Below are 17,046 nucleotides of genomic sequence, written 5' to 3' on the forward strand. Positions count from 1 at the left end.
AAAAAAAAAAAAGTATCATCTTTATTAGCACATATTATTTATTGTTCACCCTCAAAACGTGTACATTGGTAAGTGTGGACAATCGATGAAAAATTAACCAGCAACAAATCATTGCAAAACAACCACAAGAAATACTGTGTTAATACGAAAAAAATGCAACCCTGTAAATATCGAAAAATAAGTTCATATTGTTGGCCCACAACACTCAAATGCTTCAAACTTTAAGATTAACAATAAAATTAAATACAAGTACCAGTTTTAATCACAAAATCAAAGCAAAAGTGACCAATTTGTTTTTATAACGTGTACATTGATAAATAAGAACGCTGGAAATTGAGCAAAATATGAATATTCATTGCAAGACTCAAATGCACGAAATACTGTCAATAAAAAAATAAATCCTGAGCCTCAGGGTCTTCATTGCCGTTGAAAAACCAATTGGTAAGCTCGCTGTACAGCCATGTGTGTGTATTGGCTGGAACATTCAGTATGATGCGCATTATATTAGTATTCATAACTCAGTGTTTAAAAGAGACCCGGCGTCCATTTACCATATTTCACAACAGCCCCAACTCCTACTAGAGACCTGGTAGAAAATATAAAAATGCGTACCAATCTTGAAAAGTAGTATAGCCTCTTCAGCTTACTGTAGTGCTAAATTCATTGTAATAAAATCAAAGAAACATAGGAGTACGATACCCCTCTAGCTCAGCTACAACTCTTACTCTTGCACAGGAATCTAAAGCTCATTTTAACCAGCACTAGGGCAGAACTGTAAAGACCACAACATAATACTGGCACAATGGCACAAATAGAAGCCATAGTCAAGACAGATCTATTCTAGCAAAAGTTAAAACTGACCCAACTCTGCTGTAAAGGCCACACAACAGCTTTATCAATAAGCTGTGCCTCATGACTGACAACCCCTTCCTGTTCTAATCCTCATGCCTCTTTGGGAAATAGCTGCTGTACCTTGTACAGTAATGAAACTACTGCAGGCGGCTGTCATCTTTGGAAAAAACCTGAACACTAACTCGTTAAAATGCTCTGAAGTATGCATGTGCTTTTGGAATACTCTACACATGTTCCTCCCTTATTTTATCAGACTACTACCAGGGTTGGGATCTATTCCAATTCCATTTTCTTTTTAAAATCAATTCCCGATTCCAATTCCATTTTAAAACCACTTGAATTCCAATTCATTCAAAAGTAATTCCTTTGAAGGAATTGGAATCGATTAAAAGGTAATGGGAACTGGAACTCATTTTAAAAAAGGAAATTGACCCCAACCCTCACTGCTACAGTATATTAAAGCAAATATTTGCTTTTCAGTTCAATTGCAGAATTGAGCTTTACGGTTCAATCAACTGTAGGATTCTTGGTGGCCAACTTCATTTAAACAGTACACTCCCACCAATCTTTTGTAATCACCATCATCGTTATGTAAAATGTGTTTGTTTTCAATACATAAATTCTCATGATATTTCTCTTACTTTCAACATCACAGAACTGTAGCCGTCATGCCCCCAAAGAGGGATAGATACAGTTGATTTATTAAAACCCAGGTTTGGCGTTACTTGAGTATGTTTATTTTGAGGAATACCAGATACATTTATACCGTACCTAATAGATCTTCTGGATCCTTCACTACAATGTGTGCATTTAATTCCTGCAGCTCCTGATGCAGCTCCTCCACCTTTTTATTTGACTTTTTCAACATGTTGTCCACATAGGCCAAACTCTTCTTGTCAGTTGTAACTTTTCTGAGGTTCTCCGCCCCCTCTTTAATTTTAAGTTCCTTGCGGATCTCCCTCTTGATCTGGTCCTTGATTTCGTCAAGTTTCTGTTGCACCATCGTGTCAGACAGGTCCAGGTTGTGGCCTAGGCCAAGCCGCTCAGAGACCAGGTGACTTCTCACATCACCCTAGGTAGAGAACAAAACAAAGAGTTAAAGTACTGTACAGGGGGTGGATGCCCACTTTACTGAATGCATTGTAAATGATGAAAAGAACACCTTGCTACTAAAATATAATTTAAAGCAAAGCAGCTTATATTAAGGAACCACGGCTTGATAGATTTAAAAAGCATCTCCTCTGCCAATACCATAATCTTCCAGACTCTGAATACAGACAGCTCAGTTTGAAAGTGCTGCACTGTAGGCCTCCTAAAAAGGTTTGTACAAAAAATGCCAAGTTTCCATAGAATTAAGTACATTACCCGTTTCCTTTTTTTGTTTTGAAATCTACTAAAGCCACCCCCCTCTCCAATCTGCAGCAAAAAAAACCAAAAAAAACACACAACATAGAATCACTTAAACAAAACTACATAAACAAGCTTATTATCACATGTCAAATACAAGTTGGCTTCCACAGACATTATCAACAGGGTGGGGTGCACTTGCAGTAACTGCTTTGCTGTACTGTAGTACGAAAGTCAAGGGAGATCAAAAACATTGTCCTGAAGCAGTTTCTCAAGTCCTAGAACACAGACAAATTTTTGCTTAAATATATTTTTACTACAGAAACCTGTGCAGTACATTGTCTGCCCAGCGGTACAACTGATTCATCCACGAAAGCACAATTACAAAGCTCATTATGTTTATTATGCAATTTCTATTTAGGTGTAGATTTCAGGCACATTTTTCTGATACACAGATCAAACTCAGAGGCATTCAGAACAGAAAATAGGAGGCACTTTTTTTTTTTTTTTTTTTTTTTCCCCCCCACAGACAATTGTGGGAGGCTGGAACAAAGTCCCTAGTAATGTTGTTGAAGGGGACACCCTGGGATCCTTCAAGAAGCTGCTTGAGATTCTGGGGTCAATAAGCTACTAACGACCAAACGAGCAAGATGGGCCGACTGGCCTCCTCTCGGTTGTAAACTCTTATGTTCACTTTTCCAGTAGATTAGAGTAACTTAATGCAATCTAGTATTGTTAACAATTTAATAAAATTAAATAACTCTTACCATAATACTCTCGGTAAAAATAAATCCAAGCATGTTCCTAGTTACGCTGGAATTATCTTCAAAATAATTTAACATACCGGTAATTCAAAAACAAACCCAAAACAAAACAAAACATACTGAACAGAAGCAAGAGTTATCAAACTGTCACAGCCTTTGTTTGCTTACAAAACGCCCCCTTGCATCAGAATACCCGATAAGCAGTTTGGAAAGGACAAATCCTGCTTAGGCTGACACTGCATGAGATCATGCTGCTGCAAAGACAGACAAGTCAAGTATTTGCGTATTCAGAATCTAATCTGACTGTTGAGGAAACAGGTCCTTACTGTGTCTTAAAATAAACTCCACTAGGGGCCGCAGTGTTTGTGGTTGGTCACACAGTTCAAGAAAGAGACTTAATGCATTGCAAAGTGCTTTTACAGTATACTGTATGGAAGTCCAGATGCTATAAATTTCTTCTTTAAATGAGAAGCTCTGTGAATCTCTATACCCAAGACCGACAGCATTCCAATACAATTGCATGGACAGTAAAAGTAGCCGAAACTTTACATTTAAAAACTGATTATGGCTTGTTTTACTGCATCAAGTACTGTACTCCCTTATTTACAGGCAAGTGTTGGTTTTACATGACCAAAAAAAGTAAGATCCGACACACAACCTCACCTCAAATGATGCTGGTTCACATTTCACAAATGGTTCACGGCACATCCAGGTTGTGGTTTTTACACAAACGAAAATACATACAACTTACTGTACAGTACAGTGTCAGCAGCACATGTCATCACCCAAAATGGGACTATTCAGCAAACTCCATTGATCTCCTACAACAGGGGGTTGTACCTTCGTGGTTAAACTGTCCTCTACTGTACACCACACCATGTACAGTAAACAGCCAATCTGAAATTAACACTCTGAGATTTATTTCAATTGATCTTAACACCAGCAGATCTAAAAACCTGCCACTATTCAAATAGTTGCAATATGCAATTTTACTTTCTTTGCTTTTCACAAAGTCCACTTATTGTAATGATTTAGCTAATATTGGTATACTGTAAATATATAACTGTTTAGATCAATTGACTAGGGCTGCAACGAAAGGTACATTTTGAACTTCGAAGGTTTGGAACACATTACCGAAGAAAGGTTTGAACCGTTGATGGTACTAATTTGCATAATTTACTGGAGACGTCACCACTTGTTTACATTTGATTGAAAATCCTATTATTTTACAGGTAAGCCATATAAATGGAATAAAACATTCAGATGTAGTTTAAAAATACATTACATAGAACAGTAATCATGTTTTTATAATTTAAATAAAAATGCCCATTGTTTATTTACACGTAATTGATGCTGCTTGCAAAGTAAGCTTGCATTGCAGCAGCACTAACTGCAGCAAACGTAGGCAAAACAAACTTAATTTAACAGTCACCGTTCCAAGCAGGTTATCAGTCAGTCACATTTTACTACTACTAAAAATAACAATAATAACAATAACAATAACAATAACAATAACAATAATAATAATAATAATATGAACTTATGATTGTAAAGTGACCCCAGAGATTGAATGTGCCTCCATGATGTTCCGAGTTGCTCGCACAGTTTGCATCAACATTTTTTTTTTGGTCGTCTGGGCATTTAAAAAAAAAATCCCAAACAGCAGAGGGGTTTCGAGACATTTCTTTCAATACAGCTTACGCTATACAGCGCTTTGCTGTCGAGATGGTGGTGAATGAAGAAATTCTAATACAACCCTACAATTGACTACATTGTGATGCCAATTTGTCCTTTAGAAAGACCTGTAATACAAAAGGTTCTGTCAGAGAGATTCAAACTGTTGAAACTGGTCAGCTATCATTTCCAGTTTAAAAAAAAAAGTGCGTTCAAGTTCTTGCTGTTTAGAAAAGGGATGCATTTCATTTTTTTTAGAACAAAGCAGATGCTACTATGAGGGGGAACATCACCCCCCCCTCCCCCCCCACCCACACCCACTCTTTTTTTAAAAAATTATTTTGGTGCCATTTATTAAACCCTGCTCCAGTATAGTACCAAATTCCATCACTTAAATGACTCAAACAAAAACTGCATCTCCTGAACAGCATCCATCAAACCAACCAACCCTCACTGGACACTCAAATGTGATTTTTACCATCAAGTATTTTCCATTAGAGAATTCTTAACAAATGAGTCAATGCTGCCAGGAACAGTTTAGAGCTTTGAATTCAGGACTCCCCTCTTTAAAATACTTAACTCCACCTAGCAACACTTCTAGTCCCAAAACAGACAGACTGCACTATAAAATGTGCACTATTAAAAAGAAAACTCCCACCCAAAAATAGGCATTAGCTAAATCAGAAAACGTATGCTACTGTAAAACTCCAGTGGACTCCACTGGACAAAAACAGCTGTTATGAATGCAAAATGCATGCCAAACATTTTTTAATACAATTAAACAGTATTAAGCCGGTGTTAATGTTGACAAAATATTTATAACTTGGCAAATATCTTAAAGTTACAGAAAAGTCAATTTAGCCAAAATATATTATTACATGACACTACCAATTTTAAAATCACTGTTCTGATCATATAGGCAACTATACTGTATCTAAACAGAATCAACTAGACAGAAGACTCCAGTCACCTAAAATGCACTGCAGAACATATTTTTATAAAGGCACGCTTTCAATAGTTTAACAGTTAGGCTAAACAGCACTAGTACTGCCGTCGATTACAGTTAGAACAAATCGTCATCATTTAAATATAAGCCTATAATCAACAATACATGGTACAAAAATAGCCTGCAGTCTATTTTTGATCTCTAACACAACATGTTCTCTTGAGCATTGTATAGAAGCATGCTGTGTGCTGTATGATAAACAGAATACTTAAATCCATAGTAAATACTAAGGCTGTAAATCTACATTTTTAAGCATTGTGTAAACTGTTTCAAGTATTATAGAAATTGTATTTACTGTATAGCCACCTCTATATTCTACTTGTTCTACTTGATTTGATTTTGTTTAATGTTTAAATTCTTACAGCCATAGTGTACAGTATAACACAGACCCCATATTCAACTAATTTACAGATAAAGTTAACTAGAATGACAAAGCCATCACCAGCAAACATGGTCCATATTCATGAATACATTTATAATAAAAGATCAAGTGACTAATATTATTATGAATTAATTTTTTTATATAGCTCCTTTCATAGTGGACCACCATCACAAAGCGCATTACAGAGGTAGGCTGTGAACTGTGCATTATATGCAGAGTCACTTACAACACTGATTTAACATCTCATCCGCAGGATGGAGCACAAGGAGGTTAAGGGACTTGCTCAGGGTCACACAGTGAGTCAGTCAGTGGCAAAGATGGGATTTGAACCAGTGACCTTCTAGTTACAAGCCACACTGCCTCCTTGATTAAATGTTTTTTGGAGTCTAAAAAATTGAACAAACTCTTTCCCAGGACAGAACATATATATATATATATATATATATATATATATATATATATATATATATATATATATATATATATATATATATATATATATTTAGCTCAAAGAGCCAGCTGCCCTAATATATATTATGCCCAACCTATAATTTTACCGCAATACCCATTTTGATACGGCAAATTATGCAACATTGTAATTATAGGTTTACATAAGAAAAAGATGTCAATGCTGAATGCTGTAATCTTAATATCTGGTAATAAGCCTCCAGACAGAACTCAGAGTCATTCTAGCTAGACCTTGCGTTTATGTATTTACAACCCAGTTCCACATTTTTATGTAACTACAGAAATTGAGCCAGACCAAAAAATATATAATTACTAACTATGGAAAGTCCTGTAGTCTTACTATACAGGGCAATTTGTGGCAACACCGGTTTACAGTACTCTCCTAGGCTTAAGTAGGCTCAGATTTTATATTCAGAAAAAAGCTTTTTAAAAAGGTCAATAAACTGGCGACTGCACAGGTCAGATAAAGATCCATCCACTGGTTAGTGTTAGATCCTTCCTAATATGGGCGGCTGTGTGGTCCAGTGGTTAAAGAAAAGGGTTTGTAATTAGGAGGTCCTCGGTTCAAATCCCACCTCAGCCACTGACTCATTGTGTGACCCTGAGCAAGTCACTTAACCTCCTTGTGCTCCGTCTTTCGGGTGAAACGTAGTTGTAAGTGACTCTGCAGCTGATGCTCACACACCCTAGTCTCTGTAAGTCACCTTGGATAAAGGCGTCTGCTAAATAAATGATAATAATAATATGGGCATGCAAATTCAGAGTTGCAGTAGGAAGGATGTGTAAAGTGACTTATATTGAACATAGAGCAACATTTTGAGCAGTATTTCTACCAGAATTGAGAATATCTGTTACTCAACCAAAGCTGGACGATTTGTAAAACAGATATCCATCCTGGTTATAACGACAAAGGATTCCAATTACAGTAGTACTACTGTAGTATGTTTAAAATATAAATAAATAATGCACCGAATAGCATGCCATAAATTGACTGGGTCTCGTTTGGGAACTATTTGTACGATTTAAAAGACAGCATAAGAGATCAATTGTCATCCAGATAACAGATACATACATCTTCATCCCCATTCACTCTCAATATGGATTTGCGTGTCTGGTCTGTTTGTTTATTTTAATACCTAATTCAGTCAATAGAGATGCTGTGGTAAAAATCCTGCCTACAACGAACTGGGTCTAATCTGTCCTTCAGTAAATTAACCAGCTATCCGAGTTCCACCTGGCTTCAACTCTCACAATAGTATCAATTTCCCAACCAGAAAGGAGTGTCACCCCTCGCACGTCACAATTAAGACTGTCACACAAGAGCACCTTCCATTGCAAAAAATGCAAACCTTAAAGCCACCTTGGATTCTGATCTTCTCCAGTAATCAATACAGTAATTGTCTGTCCAGAAGTATCCGCATAGGAATTAATATTCCTGCTTAAATTAAATTGGGTGAACCCTGGGTATTATAATTCTAAAGAAAAAAACGGTTTGAAATGAGTCTTTTATAAATCAAGATAACTCTTGGCAAACACGGATGTGTACAACAACTTTACACTAAAATATATTTTAGAAATGCTATAAAATACAAGTTCACTAACTTCTAGCGGGAAGCATTTTCATGGAAATACTTATTTCATCTCTTTAACAAGCCAGCTTTATTAAACATTGTTACCGTGAGGAAGGATTTTTTTTCTTTGAAATATAAAACCTGTCGTTCATCTACAGAAAAAAGCAATGACTGTATTTCCTCTGCGCTCATGAGGCGATGTCTGTTTCTGCGAGTTGTACACACCAGCATGAATGAGAAGTTTCTTTTTTTGTAAATTATAAATAGCTTCATTTTCTTCTAAATCTACCAGTCTATATGTCCACATATCAACCACAGTACATTTTTACATGTATTACTGTAAATGCAGACTATGGCAGAAGTTCATATTTAGCATTCCTTGAAACAGTTTAATTATTTTACAGTACAATATTGATTAATGTGTATACTTACAATGGTTTTTAACCAAATGGTTTACCGTACTGTATGCACTGATTTTATGTCCATACTAATGAAGTCTGGTGTTTCTTGCTGAACCACTAGTATTTTATCAATAATCAGTAACTACAGCACACCAAGAACAGTCTAATTCTAAAGAACACTGTGGCTATCAGAAATTTAGCCCTTTACTTGTGCCGATTACAAAAAACAACTAAACTGGAAAGTATGGGGTTTCCAGGGTGACCCCTGGCTTGGTCGTAGGAGTTCGACTTTCTTATAGTGCGCTACACAGGATCTATGCAACCAAGGGCTTGCAGAGTTTGACAGCCGAGAGTCAAACATTTCTTAGGAGTCTTTCCACCCCCACCCTCCCCAAAACTGGGCTACATTCATAGTTGTATCTCTAACAGTGGTGAGGAGGGGGAATAGGACAAAGGTGAATATCTGAAAATCCTGGGGAGAGAAGAAAAAGGGCACAAATCAACATGTTACAATGTTCTGTTCTGATTAGTTTGTATGCACCATCTAAGCCACTATGTTAGAAAATGCTACTTGCCATTATAATCAATACTGGGCTGTAACAGATAGTAGCCAGCCACATGATTTGTATGATTCTTTGACTAGTTATGCTCTTTTCTCAAACTGTTTAAATCCTAACACAATTTAAGTACAGGTAACTGCTGAACACCATAAACACTTTGCACTTGAATTTCTACAGCAGTTCAGCATGGGCGTTTCAACCAATAGAAAGAGCCATCATCCATTGAAAGGAAAAACACAAACTGTGAATCTTGAGAGCGCCACATTACAACAATGTAACTCATAAAACAATACAATCAGTCTCCTTTCTCTGCTCTCCTTAATAATGTATGATCCAGAGCGGCTTTAAAAAAACAACAGGCACACACTAATGAATGTACAAGTCACCATCACACAGTAAACGCGTTTAGGTTTTTACTTTTATTTTGTATTACGGTGTTTGAAGAGTATTGCATGGTTCATTTTAAGGAAAGTTCTTCGTGGCTGTTATGTATCATTATGCTACAGCAATACATACAAGAGAAAACACACTAACCTAATTATTTAAATTGGGAACACCCATTCGAAAAATATGACGTACTGGGCAGAGATTCAAATCATGTAGTCACCAGTTAAAATACGTTTATTATATAAATATATAGTAAATGTTGTAAATCGATAACTTCAAAATGAACAAGTGCAATTACATAATTGGCACCCTTTCAAATTTCTCAACATATCAGTTAGCGATAGTTATCACTTTGCAGACATGGGAATTTGGTACTGTACACATAGCAATGACAAATACAGCACACATAGCTAAGGGCAAACGCACAATTCATTGTCAATAATGATATAATGTAATGACGAAATTACAGGCAAAGTAATGGTCGCGTAATTAAGTTGTACATTCTAGTCAATGAGTACATTGAGTTTGTAAGCACAATGGGATCCTGTTGTGCTTGAGACATTATTCTTCACGCGTTTTGATAAATACATATTGATCGTATTGAGTAAATATTTCGCAACTTTGAGAAAAAAAAAAAACCCCAAATAGCATCATTTCCTCGAAACTAGAACTAATGTCATTGTCTGTGCTAAATTAAATAACTAACTGCGAGACAAGTCAAACGCAGAGGATATGGCGAGACACCTTTAATGTATTTAACAACTAAACTACCTTTAAATTATATCAATTTACGTCAACAAGACATAAATTTTACATTAACTAGTGGCCCTTGGCATTAAATAACAACGAAGAATGACATACGCTCTTACTTCCCGTAGAAGAGCAACAGTTGGAATATTGAATTATTTTTCCAGGCCTATAATTCCCCACGTCCCAGCCAGGCAACCGCCTGTAAAAAGCAGAAAATTCCTAGCGCAACAAAACAGCAAGGAACCAGTGATTCTACTCCCCGAAACTCGACTTGGGAAGATTACAAACAGTTTTAATCTACCAGCTGTCTCAACATAATCAAGAACTGTATTACAGAGCTTTAAATGCAAGAGTTGTTAAGTTTTCTTACCTGCACAGAATCGGCCGCCATCTTGGCTCTCAACTTTGAATCAAACTCTTCAGGGAAGGGGAGGTGAGTATTTAAAAAAAAAAAAAAAAAAAAAAAGTACTGGAGCAACAACTTCTCGCCGGCTTTTCTTGTTTTTACTGTATGACTGAAAGAAAGTCGAACTCCCGCGACCAAGCCAGGGGTCACCCTGGAAACCCCAGACCTTTCATTTCAGTGTTTTTTGTTTTGTTTTTTTTGTATTCAATTGTATAAAACGTACAGGTTTTGTTGAGAGTTGTTTCAGTGCAATTTGAAGAACAGGCGGTGGTTTCTAGTATTAGCTCACCACAACCTCCGCCCTCAGGAGTTGCACTCTGCGCTCGCTCTCTCCCTCCCTCTCAAGCTTGTTTCACTTCAATTCATTCCCGATCCTACACAAGTCTAGTCATGTGACCACAAAGTCTAACCTTTGTCGGTCCATTGAGTTTACGTGGTCAACTAGCTCGGTGGTTAGGTTAGGTGAATTACAAAAACAAGTATTTTGTTTTGACCAGCTAAAAATATGTCAAATGACCTCTTGGTGAACCTAGAGTATTGCATATTTCGTTAACAGAATATAGTTGTCTGTGCACCCACCGATTTATCTGTGTACTCCTAATGAAATCGTTCCCTCGTCCCCCATTTTCCCCATTATCATAGATGTCGAAAATGCACACCTACATAATATGGCATGCACACATGATCAACCGGCCCCACAAGATGCACTTCAGCCTGTTGGTCTGGTCTGGTCAGGGCAGGGGTTCATTTGTAGTTTAAAAAAAAAAAAATGGGAGATTCAGAACTGGGGATTGGGGATCACTCAGAATGGTGATTATGTTTAATTAGAACGCTTACCAATATACAAAGCTTCAATTAAACATTTTTCATTGGTCAGACTGAGAATAACCCAAAAGAAACACAAATATAATTTGAATGTGAACCGGTACTTTTTATTTAAAAGTATGTCTATATAAATAAATAAATAAATAAATAAATAAATACATTTTTATTCCCTGGGTAATATGTTTAGATTCTTCAAAGGAATTTGCTTGGCCTAACAATCTTGGATCCCCTCGTCTCATGTGACTCAAGCTTCCACAGGCTTCAGTTAAACAGTTGACAGGAAGCACGGTGATGCCAATTTTCACCAGCAAATGGAAGTGTGATTTCATCACCAAGGTGACAAGATCAGATCGACCTGCTGACAGGTTTTAGAATAGGTTTACTTAGGAATTCCCTAAGATGTCATAGACTCCAATGACATTTTCACCATGCAAGAAAAAATAGGCAATATATCAAACTTCCATTTAATGGTATGTCATGATCAAATCGCTTACCAGATATATGTGTTTGGTTTGTTTGCTCTGAGTCCTGTACAACCAGCCTGTCTTGTTTCTCAGGTCACATCAATTAATATTAAATAGATATGCAATTGCATATTAAATTCATGTTTAATTAATATTTAATAGATATGCAATTGATTTAAAATTTACGTTCAATTATTCCTTGTTACTTTCCATTAACAGTCAGATTAACTGTATTTTCAATTAAAAACACGTAAACAATGGGAAATTCTTACATATTTTCAAGGGTAACAAAACGTAATATAAATGGACGTGATATGCAATTACATTTTCATTCGACATTTGGTTAACATTTAGCAAGAATCTAGCTATTGCATATTTATTAAATATTAATTTAACATTCATTTCATGTGCAATTACATATCTACTTAATATTAATTTATGCCACGCAAAGCATTACCAAAATGTTATTTACATATCAAATCAAAATATAAACTGACCCTGTGTGTGAAGCAGTAGACATATTCCACTGCGTGCTTTCTGTTACAAATGTCTTTTTTTTTTATATGGCTGAAATCACATGAAAGCAACACTTATCTATATGGGAGTAACGGTTCAAAATGTTAATTGCAAAGCATTAGCAAGACATCAGTGTTAACCTGCTAATGCTTCAGAACATATAGTTACCCTGTAAGTCATGTTATTCTATGAGTGGAGTAAAGTTAATGTGCTCCTGCTTGTTGCTTGAGTAACTACTCACAGCTAGCTCTGTATAACTTACAGAAAAACTTAGAGAAAAAAATACTGAATCCACATCCGGAAAACATTTGGACAATTTGCAGGAAAACATTAGCTAATGACACATACATCCTTCTGAGTCTTATAGGAAGCAACCACTGTTTACTGTTTAGCTAGGCTTGTTTGTTTATACTTATCGGAGGGTTCCTTTGGTTTAAAAGCTGATAAGAAAAAGAACATATTTTACTTTCTGAAGACTGCGGAAGTCAAACATTCTAGTGGTTAGACATGCCCAGGAAAAGGTGCTTTATGGAAAACAAAGAAACGCTTAAATGCCTCCTGAATATGTTGAAAAATATAATAATAAAAAAGGGAATATCCCTTTATTTGTGCATGTTTTTTTCGTACAGATTATAATATTTAGCAGTTGATTTATTCATTTGTCTGTTTACTCATTCAAGCATGTTTTCTCTGTATCCTTGTAGACCTGCTTGCTTCATTAAAGAGAAGATTGAAGGGACTGGACAGTGGAACAGGACAGTCAGCCAAGGAGGGTAGCAGGTTTGTTCACGCGGAGCAACGCACATTGAAGGACAGTCGTGTACATTTATAGGACCCCAATCAATTTCATGGCACTCTTATGCTTTATGAGTATAGCCTGGTACCATGTGTTTGTATTGGTTTCAAGTTTTCAAATGAATAGTATGACCATCTTTTCTTCTTTTCCTTAAGCTGGTAAACACAGACACATGTGTGCTCTGAAGTGTTTGCCACATACCTTTTTGAGCCATTAGATATTTATGTGCATATTTTTTCACCTTTCGGTTTTTAGTAGAAAGCCAAGACTCTTTCACCAAAACCACATTAAACGAAAAGCGCATTGCCGCCAAGTTCACGAAGTCAAAGCGAAGGCTGTTAACCAAACAAGAAGTCTGGTTTCCTGTGTCTTTATATTACATGTAAATACATGTTTACCAAGGAATGGATTTATGTAAATGTTACAAATTCTTCTTTTCATTTTTCAAGTTAACTATAACATTTGATAAGTAACTTGAACTGCAACTGTTCAAGAGCTGAAAACAAGTAAAAAGGTCTAATTAAGCAAATTATTAGTTCAATTAAAGGTCTAAAGTAATTGAGAGCTCGGTTGGAATGAAAACCAGCAGCCACAGGGGGTCCCAGGAGTTTGTGAAGCCCTGTAATAAGACAAACCGAAACACGAAACACAGACACACAAACCCGTCTCCAGACCGTGTGTGCTCTTTGTGCAGGTGTGATGCTCTCAGCAGTGGTGGGGTATATTTACAGGTGCGGTCCGGGCTTAGCACTTGCTGCGTGCTGCAGCTCCTGGCTTCATATTAGCCGAATGACAAAGACAAATACAGACAGTTCATCAATAGATTAAACACTTCACTCGCGTTTCCACAGTCCTTGTTTCCTCCCATTAACCACAACAAAGGAACCAATTACGGTGTCACGTCCCCCTAAAGTACCCTAAGCCCCGCCCCCTCCGATAGCTAGTTCACGTCTCCTCCAATTCATGACTGACACACTCACCGTACTAGGACGATGACTCCTGGTACCGTGACTCCGCCCCTTTCCTGAATGGCCGGCTTCCGACTGCCCCTGGAATAAACTGCCCAACCATTCAGTACGAGGTGCACAGTTCCTGCTGTACAGCCCCCTCACATGTCGAGAGGGAGATTGTTGATTCGGATTCATTCACTCTCTGTCACAACGTCTTATCCAATGAATGTGGAGCTCACAGTGCTGGGATTTTACCAGGTGCGATTCTACCTGGTTATCTTGAAGTGTACTTTTATGACCAGGCTACCTAATGAGACACCAAAACCCACTAGTGACCTGCAATCAAATATGATGAATGTTTGTTATTATCTGTGTCAATTAATAGATGACTGAGTGTTTTCAAGAGTCAAACTGCAAAAGCGGTCGCCATGATTTTAGCCTTTAAACATCCCCTATGGGATCCTGAAAAGCGTTATTGATTTTACTTTTGTTGTTTTTTATATGTTCGTAGTCTTCGATGGTGTAGGAGGGTTATTTCAATGCATGTAAATCCCTAGCCACCATTTCTGGTTGCTTAACCCAACTTAACCCTGAAATTTCCTGTGGTAGCAATCGTACTTCCTGTGCCAAACCATGTGTTACTTTATCAAACTTGATAATCCTATAGAATAGTTTTCTTCTAATACAGAGTGACTTTTCACATTATTCAAGACTGTTAAATCCTGTTACATTACATTGTTAGCCAAGGTGTGTACAAGTCCTGTGGAACATTTGAACAACTTTGGACATCTCTTGTAACTATACAGCATCAATCAGCTAGCAAAATATATATTTTGTTTTTCTCATTTTCTTTTAAATTATTTTTTTCTGAAAATGTGGATCATTCTTCTTGACAGGTATAGTTCCAGCAATCTAAAGTATCCACGCTATTAAGGGATACAAGTACTAACTGGTATAAAAGGTACAGTAGGAGGTGCGCCCAGGGAGCAGTGAAGTAGGGTGGTGACACTATTTTAAAATCTATTAATGACTGGTTGGTAATGGCAATTGAATGCACATAAAATAAACATTAATTAATAATACATTCTACACTTAAAAAAAATCAAACTATACTCTCGAACACAGGACCATTTGAGTCAAGCCTAATAGCCCTGCCACCACTCAGCAATGCCAGTAGCCAGAGCAGGGTCTTGAGTACTGGTCTGCTTGTAAGTGTCCCTATTCACAGCAATGCCAAAACCGCTTGTCCCTCTGTTATCCTTTGCTGCGCTTCACGTTGACACAGTCGTAAGTTTTTTGTGTACTTGTGTGTAGTTCAAGTGTACATTTTGCTAATTGCCTAACAATAAAATGTTCTCTCTTTGCATAATTACACTGAGAAACTGTACGTGGAATATTAAGAGACAGCTATGTTTCCTGTGCTACAGGCTGTGTGATAACATTGCTTAACATTCAAAATGACCTCAGCTTCACCCCAGCCTACCGCGTGACAGCTCTTTCACCCAGACATTAGCGCTGTTGGAATATATTCAGTCCCATGGTATATGTCTCCAATATCAGCAGTGCTGGGAAGAATCGGTTTAATCCAGTATTATACGGCAGGATGGGAGTTAACTGTCGCAATCATGAAACAACCAAGAAGCTAACTATGACCCTTGTAGCAGTGTGGGCATATGATATCCAGAACACAGTAAAACCAATGTTCTTGGCATTATGTTTTTAATAAAGTTTTATTATGCACTTTCCAATCAGACATCAAAATCCTCATGTAGATGAAATCTTATTAATTTAGTCATGTGCCAGCCCTCTATCGGAGGAGCGCTGTCGGGGTACCCAATGGAGGAGGGAAATGTTTCTCATGGAGTCAGTCAGCAGGAGGAACCCCTGTAGGCCCTTGTTTCCTGGGGAAACAAGCAATGTTTAAGTTGGAATTGTTTGAATGGTGGTAAACAGGATTGTAATTGTTAGCCTGATTCTACAGCCAGGGTTGACATGTTTTGTAAATGAATGCTTAATAGTTGTCTTTATTGTTGTGCCACAGGGAGTGGTTGGAAAATTGCTGCTTTAGCTTCTTTCCAGAACTATGTGCAGCACACGGTACGTGAGTGGGTCCTTGCTGAGGGGCAGAACTCTAATGGGTAGAACTCTTCCTTATCTGCAGCAGAGCTCTACCAATAGCTTGCTGGCACGTTTCATGCGTAAGCATTTGATGGTTTAGGACAGAGCTACCTTTCTGACTGATGACCAAGGGGGTCTTAAACAGACATAAAAATGTCTATAATAAATAATACTTTATTAAAATCTTGGAGTACTGCTTTGTTATTATTGTGCTTGATAATAACGTTGCATGTTTAAACACACATTTGTTATGGTACATTATCTCACAATTGTCCTTGCAGTGTTTTTCACGCCCATGCACAGTTGTGAAAGGGACCTTCCATTGCACAGACCTTGTTTCCTGAATTCAGGGTGAGGGTTTGGATGTCCTTTTGTATGAACAGAGAAATGGCACTGCAATCGATGCAGGGTGGAAGTTTAACCTGGTCTATGAATATTGAAATGTTGTTTTCCTGATACAATGATATTGTAAAGGTGTAGGTGGTGATTTCAGAATGTTTGTGTGCCATTTTAAACATGTCAATGATATGGCCCTTGCTGTGATTCCCCTCTGGATATGGGGCTGCTGAATCCAATATGCCTTCCTCTGCTATTGATTTCAGAGTGTCCTGACCTTATTAAACCGGTGACACAATCAATTTTCCATCTCCACAAGTGAATTGATGTTTGCATGCAAATGAAACATGTACGAGTTTGGGCGCTTTCTTAATCTCTATCCTCTATCCACTGGAGTTCCAATGCAAATGCTTCATTTTCTGATTTAACCCTCAAATTTGTAACACAGTACGCCTGTAACTACTGACCTGAGA

General features: G+C 37.3%; 1 protein-coding gene across 5 annotated transcripts in view; it reads right to left on the reverse strand.

Annotated features, from left to right (window-relative positions):
• The window catches only part of LOC117417030 (serine/threonine-protein kinase N2-like), a 32,888-nt gene extending 21,575 nt beyond the window's left edge, over positions 1-11,313 (reverse strand). For 2 of the 5 annotated variants that reach the window (XM_034028685.3, XM_034028683.3), the window contains exons 1-2: positions 10,533-11,313; positions 1,624-1,924 (exon numbers count right to left, since the gene is read on the reverse strand). In XM_034028685.3, coding sequence (XP_033884576.1) covers positions 1,624-1,924; positions 10,533-10,553 — 322 coding nt within the window. In that variant the 5' untranslated portion in view covers positions 10,554-11,313. The remainder of the gene's footprint in view (positions 1-1,623; positions 1,925-10,532) is intronic. The other 3 variants (XM_059035059.1, XM_059035058.1, XM_059035060.1) reach the window with 3 other exon arrangements.
• Between the last annotated feature and the right edge of the window lie 5,733 nt (positions 11,314-17,046).

This window comes from Acipenser ruthenus, chromosome 12 (genome assembly GCF_902713425.1).
Source record: "Acipenser ruthenus chromosome 12, fAciRut3.2 maternal haplotype, whole genome shotgun sequence".
In the NCBI taxonomy this organism is placed as follows: Eukaryota; Metazoa; Chordata; class Actinopteri; order Acipenseriformes; family Acipenseridae; genus Acipenser; species Acipenser ruthenus.